General features: G+C 49.9%; 1 protein-coding gene across 3 annotated transcripts in view; it reads left to right on the top strand.

Annotated features, from left to right (window-relative positions):
- The first annotated feature begins 487 nt into the window (after positions 1–487).
- The window catches only part of Ssuh2 (ssu-2 homolog), a 61,155-nt gene continuing 49,201 nt past the window's right edge, over positions 488–12,441 (top strand). Inside the window, exons 1-7 of one of the 3 annotated variants that reach the window (XM_021224853.2) lie at positions 488–627; positions 4,552–4,650; positions 5,607–5,688; positions 7,509–7,641; positions 8,997–9,057; positions 9,921–10,045; positions 11,502–11,564. In XM_021224853.2, the coding sequence (XP_021080512.1) occupies positions 600–627; positions 4,552–4,650; positions 5,607–5,688; positions 7,509–7,641; positions 8,997–9,057; positions 9,921–10,045; positions 11,502–11,564 (591 nt within the window). In that variant the 5' untranslated portion in view covers positions 488–599. The remainder of the gene's footprint in view (positions 628–4,551; positions 4,651–5,606; positions 5,689–7,508; positions 7,642–8,996; positions 9,058–9,920; positions 10,046–11,501; positions 11,565–12,441) is intronic. The other 2 variants (XM_040738858.1, XM_040738859.1) reach the window with 2 other exon arrangements.

Below are 12,441 nucleotides of genomic sequence, written 5' to 3'. Positions count from 1 at the left end.
TAGACAATGCCTCAAAATGCTTGAGGTCCTTGCTTCCAACACCCCAGACTTCCACAAACAACCCCACAGGGGAGTGGTAGCAGGATGGGCCACACACCCTGGATGGGGTCCCAGTTTTGGCTGTGATATGCTCTGTTCTCTCCTGCTCCGAGCTTTTGAGGACACAAGAGACTGCTGACCAGACTTCAGGGATCCCAGCACCTATGTGATCTCTCCCATGAGGGGCAGTTCCCTTGTGCTCCCTTAGGACTTAGAAGCCTGCCCTGACTGGGGCATGACGTAGCATTGTGGTCTGGCACTTGGGTTTATGTCAGACAGAGGAGGGTTTGAGTCGTAGCTGGGGACAATGGCAGGATGTGAGTACCCTGCAGAGAATGCAGCAGGGACCCAGGTCTCTAGCTTGGCAAGTGAAAGGCTCTTGTGGGACACTCAAGGACCTGGGGCATAGGGCGGGGCTCTACTCTGATGGACATATGGTGGCTTTGCCTCTGTTATGTGTAGAATGGTAACAATGGGCTGGGAGGGGCCGAGGGTAGTCCCTCAGATTGGAACCTCAGCCCTCGGGAACTCAGACACCCACTTGGCTGGACGTCTTGACCATGGACAGGGACCCGAGTGAGGATGACAGTGAGTAGAGCCTGGGGTGGAATCTGCCCCCTCTGCAGCCAGCACTGAGCGAGGTCTGGCTCCACATTACCTGCCTTCTGTTAGCAATCTCTGTCCTGATCATCTCTTCCTTCGTTTTTTCTTTGCTCGGGAAAGACAGTTGGTGGCAAACAACATATTCTCTATTATGTGCTCTGGGGCAATGGACAGGACATCACAGCTACCTCTAGGGCATCTCCCTTCCTACTGTGCCCTGTCCATATTTGTCCTTTTTATCCTTTCCTTTCTCCATGTGGCAGTGACCCTCTCTCATCCAGCCTAATAGAAGCCTGAACCTCAGGATTCTTCTCTCTCATTCTTAGATGCAGCTAATGAACAGCGTCGCTGCCAAAATCTTCACAGCTTGCTTGTCACAGACCTGGTGACCCCAGTCTATCATTAGTAGGACAGAAATACAATGGGATCAAAGGACTTCTTAGAACCCAAGAAAGTAAACAGATCTCAGAGGAAATGAACTATGTTTACATAGAGGAAAGTTTTCTTCCTGAGTTGGAGTAGGCAATGCGGTGGTGGTTGGGGCAGCAGCAGATGGAAAACTGGGGTATATCATTCAAGTCCTGGCTCTGGTTTGGTTTGACTGTGTGGTCTTGGGCCAAGACACTTAATGCCTCTAAGCCTCCATTTTTCCATGTGTAAAAGGAAATTGGATCAGGAGGTAAGAATGTGAGAACCAGGAGGGTGTGGGTACAGTGTCATTGACATGCTTTCTAGGTGTGCAATGAGGGGCTTGCTACTTTTATAGGAATTCTAGAGACTTGTGAACCAAGCAGATCTTCATGGACCCTGGGACTGAAGGTCTTTGCATACCCAGTGTCATCCTTTCCCCTTAAGTTGTAACTCCTTAGAAGACTTGGAATTTACAGATGGCTCGTCCCTCCCCACTAGTTCGGCGGATAACTCAGATCTGGATTCAGATCCAAGCTCTGCCTCTGGATTGCTGGGCGACTCAACTCAGCTCACTCAAACTCTCTGGACTTCATTTTCTAAGGCTATATGGAGTGAAGCAGAGAGCTGCAGGGCCCAGAGGCAGGGGTTTGATGGGAGATCTGGAGGTAGAGAGGTCTGAATGTCTCTTGTATATGCAAAAGTAAGTTCTGGTCACACACACCCATGCACATATGGGGTGCTTTGCACACCTAACATGCATATGTGCCTACAGAATGCCTGCTCTTTCTCCCACAATCCCAGAGGAGCACTCATGCATTGAAAGGGATGAGGTGTGGAATGTGATGCAATGGGCTAATTGCATTGAGATCCTTGGCTCTGGAGAGGATCACACCAGGCTCCTGTTAAGACAGAGAAGGTCAGAGAGAATGGCATTGGGAAAGATAAAAGATAGAGGCCTTCTCTTTTAACTGTGCTTTGCTCCACAAGAACAATTCTTTTTGTACAAAAGAAAATTAGTTTGTGGCTGGCAAGCAGAGACCCCACCTCTCCATCTGTCTTTGCAAGGCAGATCTTGGCAGCAGATTACTTGGGGACTTGGAGACAGGTTCAGAGGCCCTGGGGACATGGAGGCAGGGTTTGAGCTATGAGCCCTTCTTTCTGTTATGCCTGTCTGGCCTGGTGACCTCGAGTTGAGTCTCTGGGCCTCATTTTGCTGTTGTATGAATGGGGAGGCTACTCCTGTGTGAGCTTAGATGGTACCATGTGTGACAGGGTGAGGTACTCAGTCAGACAGTCCCGAAAGTCCCGGAGGCAGTGTGATACAATGCAGGTGACCTTCATGGTCCTGTGCTCCTCCTGTGGCACAGGAAATGTGTGGGGGGTCGGCCTGGAGTCCTTTCTTGTTTGGGTAGAATGGCAACATAAATTTAGCACTGAGGTCCTGGGACTGCCCCAGAGGTCAGGGTAGCTCCAGGGTGATGGATGGGGCTCAGGTCACCTGCCTTCCATTATAACCATCATCCTGTCCCTTTTATTTGATCTCTAGGAGACTACTACAGTCACATGGCCTTCCTTTGTCATCCCTTCAAGGGATGGAGTTTGGTGCCCTAGCTGACCCAGGGCTGCCTAACAACCAGGGCTATCCCAGGAGAGAAAAGTGGCCTTTCTTTCCACACTTGACATTTTCATTGTTGGTTTTCTAGTTTAAAGGAACACACACAAGTTCAGCACAGGGAAGGAGTGGTTTTTTTTTATATGCCATGCTCAGGGCTGGAGGCTGTCACACATAGTCCCATTATGTGGGTACCAATAGGGTGGGGGATAAGTTGTACAGATCTGTGTGACACCTGGGAGGGCATGGCATGATGGAGATCCCAGACCCATAGCTACACACAGCCGTGATGACCCTTGATCCCTCTGACTCTGGAACTTGGATAGACTCAGCCCTGACCTTGACCTCTACTGAGGTCTTGGGAACTACAGTGGATGGATACATGTGGACCCTGGCTCAGAAAGACCCCCATTCCAGCCTCTACCTTCCTGGCTCCCCAGTCCTTCACTGCAGGTGAGCATTTCCCTGAACTGGGATGTGAGGGTCTGAGACAGGCAGCAAGATACAGCTTAGGAGTCAACCCCGACTCCCACTTCATTCCCTACAGAACACTGGAGTGGTACAAAATCACACTTATTCAGCAGGGTGTGGCTGCTTTCATGCCAGCAACGACACTCAGTAAGGGAGACTGGGATTGTTAAACCTACACAGTCCAAATACCTCTCACCTACCTCTTTACAGAAGACACTGGCTAGCCCTGGTAGCCAAGCATTTTAAATCAGCAAATGTGTTCAAAGCAAAACCATTGAGAGACCTTGGGACTCTGTCACTTTGTATCATAGTCATCCCTCTTCCCACTAAGAAGGGTGCCCCCTCTAACTACAAACCTACTCCTGTATGTTTTCTACCTTGAAAAAAAAAGAGGCTGACACCCACAGTTAAAACACTGAACTGAACTCCTGGAATCCAGTCACAGAAAGGGAAAACTGATGAGCAAAGGAGTTAAGACTGGGCTGGTTTAACCCACAGAAACAGTTGACCTGAACAAGGGGGAGCTCTTGGACTCCAAATTGATGGCTGTGTGGAAAGCATGGGACTGACTGAGATCTCTTGAATGTGGGTGTCAGTGAGGAGGCCTAGGTAATCTATGGGGCCTTGGGTAGTATTTATCCCTGGCGTACAAATAGACAATGAGGGAGGATCTCTCAGCCTGGACTCTTGTGGGAGGGCCTAGGCCCTGCCCTGAATGAAATGACAGACTCTGGAAATCCACCATGGAGGGCCTCACACTCCCTGGGGATCAGAGTGGAGACTGAATGGGGGAATGGGAGAGCTGGGAAGGAGGGGTGGGAGAGGGAGCTGAGATTGACATATGAAACAAGCTTGTTTCTAACTTAAATTTTAAAAAAAGGAAGAGAGAGAGAGAGAAATAAAGAAGTACAGGTAGCTCGTGTCACCGCTAGGGAAGGACATTCTAACTTGAGGGTGGCAGGGAGGAAGTGTCAGTCCTCATAACATTCACTTTCTCCCTCCACTGTCCCCAGCAGCACTTGGCAATCTTCAGCAACCCTCAGCCCTGTCTTCCATGTCAGCCTGGCTGTTCTCCTGGAGAGCAAGGCCTGCTTAGCATTCTGCTCACCTCTCATATTAACCTAGAAGGAATGGGCCATATAATTTAATTTTGATGTGAGTAAAAAATCTAGAAGGTTCTCTGACATTTGTCCTACAGTGGGGATCAGACTTGTGTGCACACAGGAAGATCTCTATCACTAGGCCATACCCTCAGCCCAGTCTAGGGGTTGGAAGAGGCGCTTTCCCCAAAGCACGAGGGGCTTCGTGTGTACCCAGCCTTGTTTTTCAGCTTCCTCTGAAGTCACTGCTGATTCTGCCCCATCTCCTTGGCTGCTGCAAAATTTGGCACTGCTCCTTTTGTGTCTTTATGGCAGGTGTGGCTGATCTCAGTTTTGAGGCTGAAAGTCCTGTGATGCCCCCCAATGAGCTCCTGGAGGAACTGCCAAGCTATGATTGGCTTCTTCAAGGGCGCGGTGAGTCCGAGTGGCCATGCTTCCCTCAGCTTCTTCCAGGGGCTCTTGCTGCTTGTGAGGGCAGGGGTGGATAGGTCGTGCTGAGATAGCTCCCTTTCCTCCTGGGATTTTGAGAAGTGGGAGGTGGGATGGGATAGAGAGTGGGCAGTGTTCTGTGGCCCTGAACATTCTGCTACCCAAGCGATGCTGGCCTTAACATCTCTATTCTGTTTGCTGGAGCTACATTAAGTACATCATTTTTAAAAATGTGATTTTGGCCTTCGGATGTACTGGGAATTAAATATAGGGTCTGGCGGATGTTAGGTGTAGCATGAATAATAAAAACCCAGAGACAGATACTGGGGTTCAAGCTGAAGATCAGATAAGAAAAGCAGCCTAGCCACCAGAGAGTTCTCTCCTCTATCAATGCTCAGACAGAAGAGGCCATCCACTGAACTTCAGATTGAGTCTCCAGTCTGCACTGCTCCTCACCAAATCTCAACTGCACTGAACTCCTTATATTCTCTCTAGTGCTGGGATTAAAGGTGTGAGCTCTGTTTCTCTTTAGACTGATTCACTCTCATGTAGCCTTGGGTGGTCTTGAACTCACAGAGATCCATCTGCCTCTGTCTCCTGAGCTCTGGGATTAGAAGTGTGTGCCACCACTGCCCAGCTTCTATGGATGTGGCTAGCTTTGCACTCTGATCTTCAGGCAAGATTTATTAGATCATAAGCAATGTATCAGCACAGTTAGGCAAGGCAAGTCCTCTACCACTGGGCTATAACCCCAGCCCTCCTTACTTTTCTTCCTCCTCCTCCTCCTCCTCCTCCTTTTTTCTCTTTAATAATACAAATTGGCCTTGAACTCACTCTGTAGTCCAGGCTGGCCTTGAACTAGCACCAGACCAGCCTTTCTTTCACTGCACCAGCACCTGCTTTTTTAAGCCAGGATGATAGCTTCCCTCTCTCTCCTCTAGGAAGGCGGGTCTTCTTTCCATCCTTGGAGGTCCTGGAAAGGCCCCAGGAGCCTGCATCTTGGTCCTCAGTCCTGGAGCACAGGTAAATGTGCATTTCCACATGTGCCTGTTACCCATGGGATCTCTCTTTGGGAGTGCTCAGCTCTGACACTGCCTCAACCACTGAAAAACCCTCTGGGAACACCCTCTCCATCTCAGACCCATTGAACCAGATCTCCCGGGAGAATGCGGCCTGGGAATCTTCAGGGTATCATGCTATCCAGTTATGGAGACCACAGACCATATCAGGGCTTTGCAAACTCTGGCTTTTGAGCCAAACCCAGCGTCTAGGCTGTTGCTGTAAATTCTGTGATACGGGTATCTGGCAGTAGTCGTGTGTGTGTGTGTGTGTGTGTGTGTGTGTGTGTGTGTGTGTGTGTATTGTCCATGGCAGCCCTTGCCCTGCCACTGTAGAGCTCAGTAGACACATTCTGTCTAGCTCATGCTGCTCAAACATTGACTCTGGTTCTCGGTTGCTGAAGTCCTTCACCCCCAAATTTCTATCTGGGGGGCATGTACACTCTCTTTGTTTTGAAAAGATTTGTCATAGAGCTCTGGGTTCCAGCCATCTCCGTGCAGAAGGGATATGGTAAGTTCCCTTCCTAAACACCCTTTGTGGCTGAGCATGTGGCCTGCCTAGAGGAGTCTCCCGAGGGTCCCTGTCACTCTGTGTGCATACACTTCTGTTCTGTGTCAGCTTACCGGTCCCGGCATGAACCCATGTGGCACTGGTTGGCTGGTTCTGTTGCCCACCTGGGACACTATACCAGGGCTGGCCATGTTGGTAGCCCCAGGATTTAGGAATGGGGGTGTATGGCCTTCTGGGCATTGGGGAAACTGTGCACATGGGGAGGAGGGAGGCAGAGGACAAAAGGTACCTTACTGAGGTGTTTTGGGGGAAAGGCATCAGCAAGGATTCACTTGAATGTCAGGGAGAAAGCTTTTCCAGAGAGGGGGCTGATGAGGACCTCCTCCATCACACTCAGCTGTGGCCACTGCAGCAGCCCCCAGCTAGTTATCTTTTATGCTCACAGTTCTTCTGGCCAAGATCCAGTTCCCCAAGGGAGCAGACCTCATCTAGTCTGCTTCTGTCTCCTTATGACAAAGTGACATCATCTCTAGACCTCGGGTTCCCCCACCTGTGGAAGCAGTGCCATTCATCTGCTACATTTTGGAGATGAGATAGCCTGGAGGATCCTGTGCCAGAGACTTGATCTTCCCCATTCCCTGTCACTGAAGGGTTTTGAGTAGTGATGGATCCTGAGGGCACCGACCTCATCATTGGATTCACCCTGGCTAGCCACAGCTGAATGGACTGTTGGGAGGGGGTGGAGACAGTTGAGGGTGGGTGTTGTTGGCAGAAGTAGGTCCCTGGCTCCTTCCTGTGTTCTCTGCTTTCTGATCTCTGGGGCAGCTTCTCTGCACCCCTACACGTCCCCACCATGGTGCTCTGCCTCACCCTGAACTCAGAAGGATGGAGTCAAGTGACCATGGAAACCGTCAGCCCTAACTCACCTGTGACCATGGAAACCATCATCCCTAACTCACCTGTGACCATGGAAACTGTCAGCCCTAACTCATCACCTTCCTCCCTTTAAGTTGTTTTTCTCATGAGATTACTTTTTTTTAAGCTCACAATTTAGCCCCTTTCCTTAGCTCCATACTTGGACTAATATTGGTTTCAAGCCTTCTAGAATGCCCTACCTGGGCATCCTGTCACATGGTCCCTTGCACTGACTCTTCAGCACAGTCAGACCTTGGATCCTTTCTTCTTTGGACCTCAGTGTCCCCTACACACTAAGGGACCAGTTGTGGTGAGCACACAGGTCCCTCCCAGACTTTGTTCCTTTGCCCTCTTCCCAGCAGAGTCCCTGTGGTGACCGAGGAGGTGGCCCGGGAGGCCCTGCTCAGCTTTGTCAACTCCCAGTGCTGTTATAGCAGTGCAGCCGCTGGCAACCTCATCATCCAGGAGCTGAGGCAGCAAACCCTCTGCAGGGTAGGGAGACCATACCTGGGACCTGGGGACGCTGGGCCATGGGAGCATTGGTCCTAGGGGTGCATGCAAGCAGTCTCTTCCATAACCTCCCTATTCTGTATCTAGTGATCTCATCATGATTGACAACCTCACATGCATTGTGGAAAGCAGATGACACCATGTCATACCCACCTTCCCACTGTCTATCACAATGCAGTATTGTCCAGAGTGTCTGGAACCAGTACTGGGGGGTCAGGATGGTTAGATGCAGTAGATCAAGTGTTCAAAGTCAGGTTTGTTGACCAGAGACCTGGGCCTCCTTACACCCTTCCATGAGTCACAGGCTGAGGAAGGGACCTCTGTTCCCCTGACCCTGGCTAGCTTCTGAGTCTTCCAAGCCATGTCCCCTTTGAATTGGGGGACTGTCACCTCTGACACTCAGACAGTAGAAGACGCTGCAGTCTCCTCCATCGACAGGGCCCAAGGACAGAATCTCAGGTCACACTTACTAGTGTCAAAATTTTCTTCAACAAGACACAATCAAATGGAAGTCAGCCCATGAGAGTGGATAGGTTTTGGGTATAGAGGAAGAAGAGGCCAGCTTGCAGATGTGTGACTTAGGCAAAGCAGCTGGCGACTGTAAGCCTTCATTTTCTCCCACATAAGAGAGAAGGGAGGTGAGAAGGGAGAAAGGAGGAGGGAGGGGAGGAGGGAGGGGGAGGGGAGAGGGGATAGTTTAGTTAGAAAACGTGTGTTACACATGCATGATGATGAGTTCAGTCCTCTGAACCCACATTAAAAACCCGAATGTGGTGTTGTTGTGTGTACCTGTAACTCCAGCACCGTTGAGGCAGAGACAGGAGGATCTTTGGGATTTGGTGGCTGGTCATCCCAGTACATTAGCAAGTTCCAGGACAGATGCTGCATCAAAACAAAACAAAACAAAACAAAACAAAAACAAGGTAGACAGTGCCTGAGGAACAACAACTAAAGCTGTCCTCTGACCTCCACAAGCACGCACATGCACACATGAACACATGCACACACACATAAAGAGAGAGAGATACTCAGGTGAGGACTGAGGTCCCTTCTCACCCTAGATCTGTGCATAAGGATTAAGAAGGGCCTTGTCATGAGTCAGGGGGCTTTTAGGTCAGGGAACCTGGGGCTTCCATGCACCATGGGCAAGCACCACCCTGAACAGGATTTGTCCTGTAGCTGATTCCCCTGTGGAACTTCATGGGGAGTTGGGATGGCAGGGGTAGTCACACTGTTATTCCCAGCAACCCATTCCGGTGGAAGTGTCATCCTTTTGTAGCATAATAGTGCCATCAGGAATGACACAGCTTGTGATGCAGTGGTGTTCTCATCTGCAGTATCGGCTGGAGACCTTCAGTGAATCCAGAGTCAGCGAGTGGACATTTCAACCAGTCACCAGTGAGTGAACTGTCTGGAGTCAGTTTGCCTGGAAGGGACAAGGCTGGGCTGGGGGGACCATCTCAGGACTGATGCTTGTCTTATGGGGAAGACAGTGGGCTGACTTCCATCTCAGAGACCCCCCAGTGCTGACCGTGGGAGGTGATCCTGCCTGGAAAGCAGCTTGCTTGGACTGAAAAGACAGCATTGTGCTTACACATTCACCCAACACCCCTAAATTTCTAGACCCTCAGATTACCCACCTACTGTGACACCCCACCTTCTCAGGAGTGCTCTAGAGGCTTCTTTTTGTCCTCTGCTGTCCATCTCTATCTAGTCCATTCTTCAAAACCCATCCTGGTGTCGCCTTCTCTATGAAGCTTCCTAGGATTTCTTTTTCTCCTCTCTCCCAAGCAGGATACACGAGACTTTTGAGTTTTCCAGGTCCTTTATGCTCACTTTCAGTGTGTGAGAGAGAGCATGCTGTCTGGGAGAGGAGGATGAGGGTACAGTGGTCATGGTTCCTGCTCATTGATCCTTCAGTGTAACCATCCTGTGCTGGACATCTGCTATACATTCTTCAATTTAATTGTCACTGCAATACTACATACTAGGTTCTCATTATTTATCCCCATGTTAGAGATGAGATGATTAAATTCCAGAAAGGTTAAATCACTTTCCTAGAGTCACACAGCTGGGAAGTAGAGGTGCCGGGATTCAAACCCAGGTCCAAAGTGTTTGTAGGGAAAGGGGGCCCTGTACACACTCTTCTGCAGCCCCAGCTCGGGATGTGAGCTGAGGAGGGTGACATGCTGTTTGGTAGATACACAAAAGTTTATGTCTGATGCCTTTTACTGCCCTCATGATGACCCCTTCTGTGTCAGACCACCAGGTAGATGGCCCTCAGAGAGGTACTTCTCCAAGACTTTGGGATATGAAGGTCCAGGTGCCTCCTATGTTTCAGGAAGACACCAGAAAGTTACAAGTGCCTCACTCTTCTCTGGTCAAGGTAATGGCTGATTAGATCATCTGTATTGCTCTCCAAGTCTTTTTCTCACGTTCTCCATGCTTCACCACACTTTCTCCCAAGTCCAGTCTGGTGGGTCATGCCTGCGGTAAAAATAAAACCCAACTTAAGAAAAGCATGCCTCTTAGGGAGGCACCATTCATACAGTAAGAGGACCATCATCAGCTGGAAATAGCAAGTGACAGCATTCCTAGGGCAGCTGTGTGCATGCATGCTGCCTTGCTTGGTTTTTGCTCGGGAGCAAGGTAGGTGGAGGACTCAATGAAATTGATGTAAACTAAAATCTGAAACACAATGGGTAACTAGCTTTCTGAGAAAGCCCAGGGCATGAGTTTTTCATCCCTAGCACATATATAAAAATCTGGGTGTGGGGGCTTGCACCTGTAACCCCATCATTGGGGAAACAGAGACAGGAGGACCTCTGGGGTTCACTGGCCATCCAGCCTAGCCAGATTGGTGAGATGCAGGTTCAAGAGAGATCTTGTCTAAAATAGTAAGGTCGGGAGTGACTGAAGAAGACACTTAATAAAGACACCCTGACACCCACACCCACTCCATTGAGCTTTTCCTTGGATGTGGTAAGAGAATAGGTTTGATGTCTATGTGTTGTATAGAAATCTGTCTTAGCAGGAAGTGTGGGAAACCTGGTGGTTTACTAACCCCCTCATTCTATTCTTATCTGACAATTGTCTATTTTCTCATTAACACTTGATCTAAGAATATAATTTGACTCGTGAATCCTCGTAGTTACCAGATGTGGAGGAGCTGAAGAGGTCACCAAAGCATATTTGGGGGGGGGGCTATGCAAAAACTGCTTTGATTCAATGACAGAGTCTAGCAGCTAGCTTCTTGCCTTTCACGAAAACATTGTCCTTTTTGTGTGTTCTCAAGGCCCCTATGAATGGGCTGCTGATGCAGCTGCCATCAGCCTTCCTGGTTTAGTCTGACAGGAGGCTATAGTGTGAGCTAGCTGAGGGCTGCAGAGTCCTTATTAGCATGTGGGAAAGCCTGAGCTGGGTTTTGGGGACATTCTAATATGAAACCTTGGAGTACATTCAAAGCCCGTCTGTGTCTCCAGCTCCCTAAAAGGACCATTTTCCCTTATATTTCCCCATGGTATTCTAGGGTTGGGAGAATGAGGACTTTTTTTTTTGGTTTTACGAGACAGGGTTTCTCTGTATTGTTTTGGAGGCTGTCGGTCCAGCCCGGCCTCGATTTCACAGAGGTCCACCTGCCTCTGCCTCCCGAGTGCTGGGATTAAAGGCATGCGCCACCACCGCCCAGCGAGAATGAGGACTTCTAGGATTTCTTTTCCTCCTCTCTCCCAAGCACGAGCCTTTTGCGTTTTTCCAGGCCCATTGTGTATATTTTCAGTGTGAGAGCATGAGGTCTGGATCTGCTCAGGAACCTCCACCCAAGGAGAACTCTTCCCTTTCAGGAATGTCACAAATGCCACGGGCGTGGCCGCTACAAGTGCAGTGGCTGTCATGGGGCCGGCGTGGTGAGTCATGGGTTGGTCTCATGAATAAGTAAGGGACCCTGTGTGAGTGTTGGGGTGGGCACAGGGATGGCAGGGTAGGTTAGGGCCTAGAGACTCCCTGCACCAACAGTGTCACCTCAGGTGGGCCACCTTCCCTTTCTAAGTCTCCAACTTCCTATCTGTGACTGGAACATTTAGAATGGATGCCCCCAGTGACCCTCACACTTTGATGGTTCAGTTTAGGAGTTTCTCACCTTCCTCCTCACAGGCATTGAGGATGGGTCCTAGGGCCACACTAAAATGCCTTCCCAAGGAAAGATGGAAACAATGTCTGTCCCTTCTCCTAAGGCCCCAACCACAGACCCAGGCACAGTTCCATCAAAGTTCATTCTGAAGAACCAATGGGTGTATTGGGGTTCTGGGGGTTACTTACAGGGGTGTGGATGCTCCTCCTTCAGCATGCTGGACCTGAAATGTGTTCCCCAGCAGGTGGCAACTGTCTGCATAGATGCAGTGCCCCTTCCCTACTCTTCCCAGACCTATGTACTCTAGTGCCTCCTTGAGGCAGAGTGGCATATAGCAGGTGGTGGAGAGTGGCTGGATGCTGAGGTGAGAATCTTGTGACTCTCCCCACCTCTCCATCAACAATCCCAGCTTGGATGAGCTTTTACAAGAGGGTGCCGCTGAATGCCCCAAGATGGTTGGTGGTTGTTGGACTGCCAGGCCAGCCACTCATGACAGACCCCTCGGTGGAGGATGGCCATGGGCCCAGGGAAATGGACACAGAGAGGTGGCGTTCAGAAGGCTTGGGAGGTGACATAGAAGTGGCTTGAGTTATCTGTCCAGGCTTCTGCAGCACACCAAGACATCCTGGGTTTGCAAAGGACAGAATCTGTTG

Source organism: Mesocricetus auratus, unplaced genomic scaffold, assembly GCF_017639785.1.
Source record: "Mesocricetus auratus isolate SY011 unplaced genomic scaffold, BCM_Maur_2.0 Super-Scaffold_100676, whole genome shotgun sequence".
Classification (NCBI taxonomy): domain Eukaryota; kingdom Metazoa; phylum Chordata; class Mammalia; order Rodentia; family Cricetidae; genus Mesocricetus; species Mesocricetus auratus.
The sequence above is the reverse complement of the archived record's forward strand: the minus strand, read 5'-3'. Positions and strand labels throughout refer to the sequence as shown.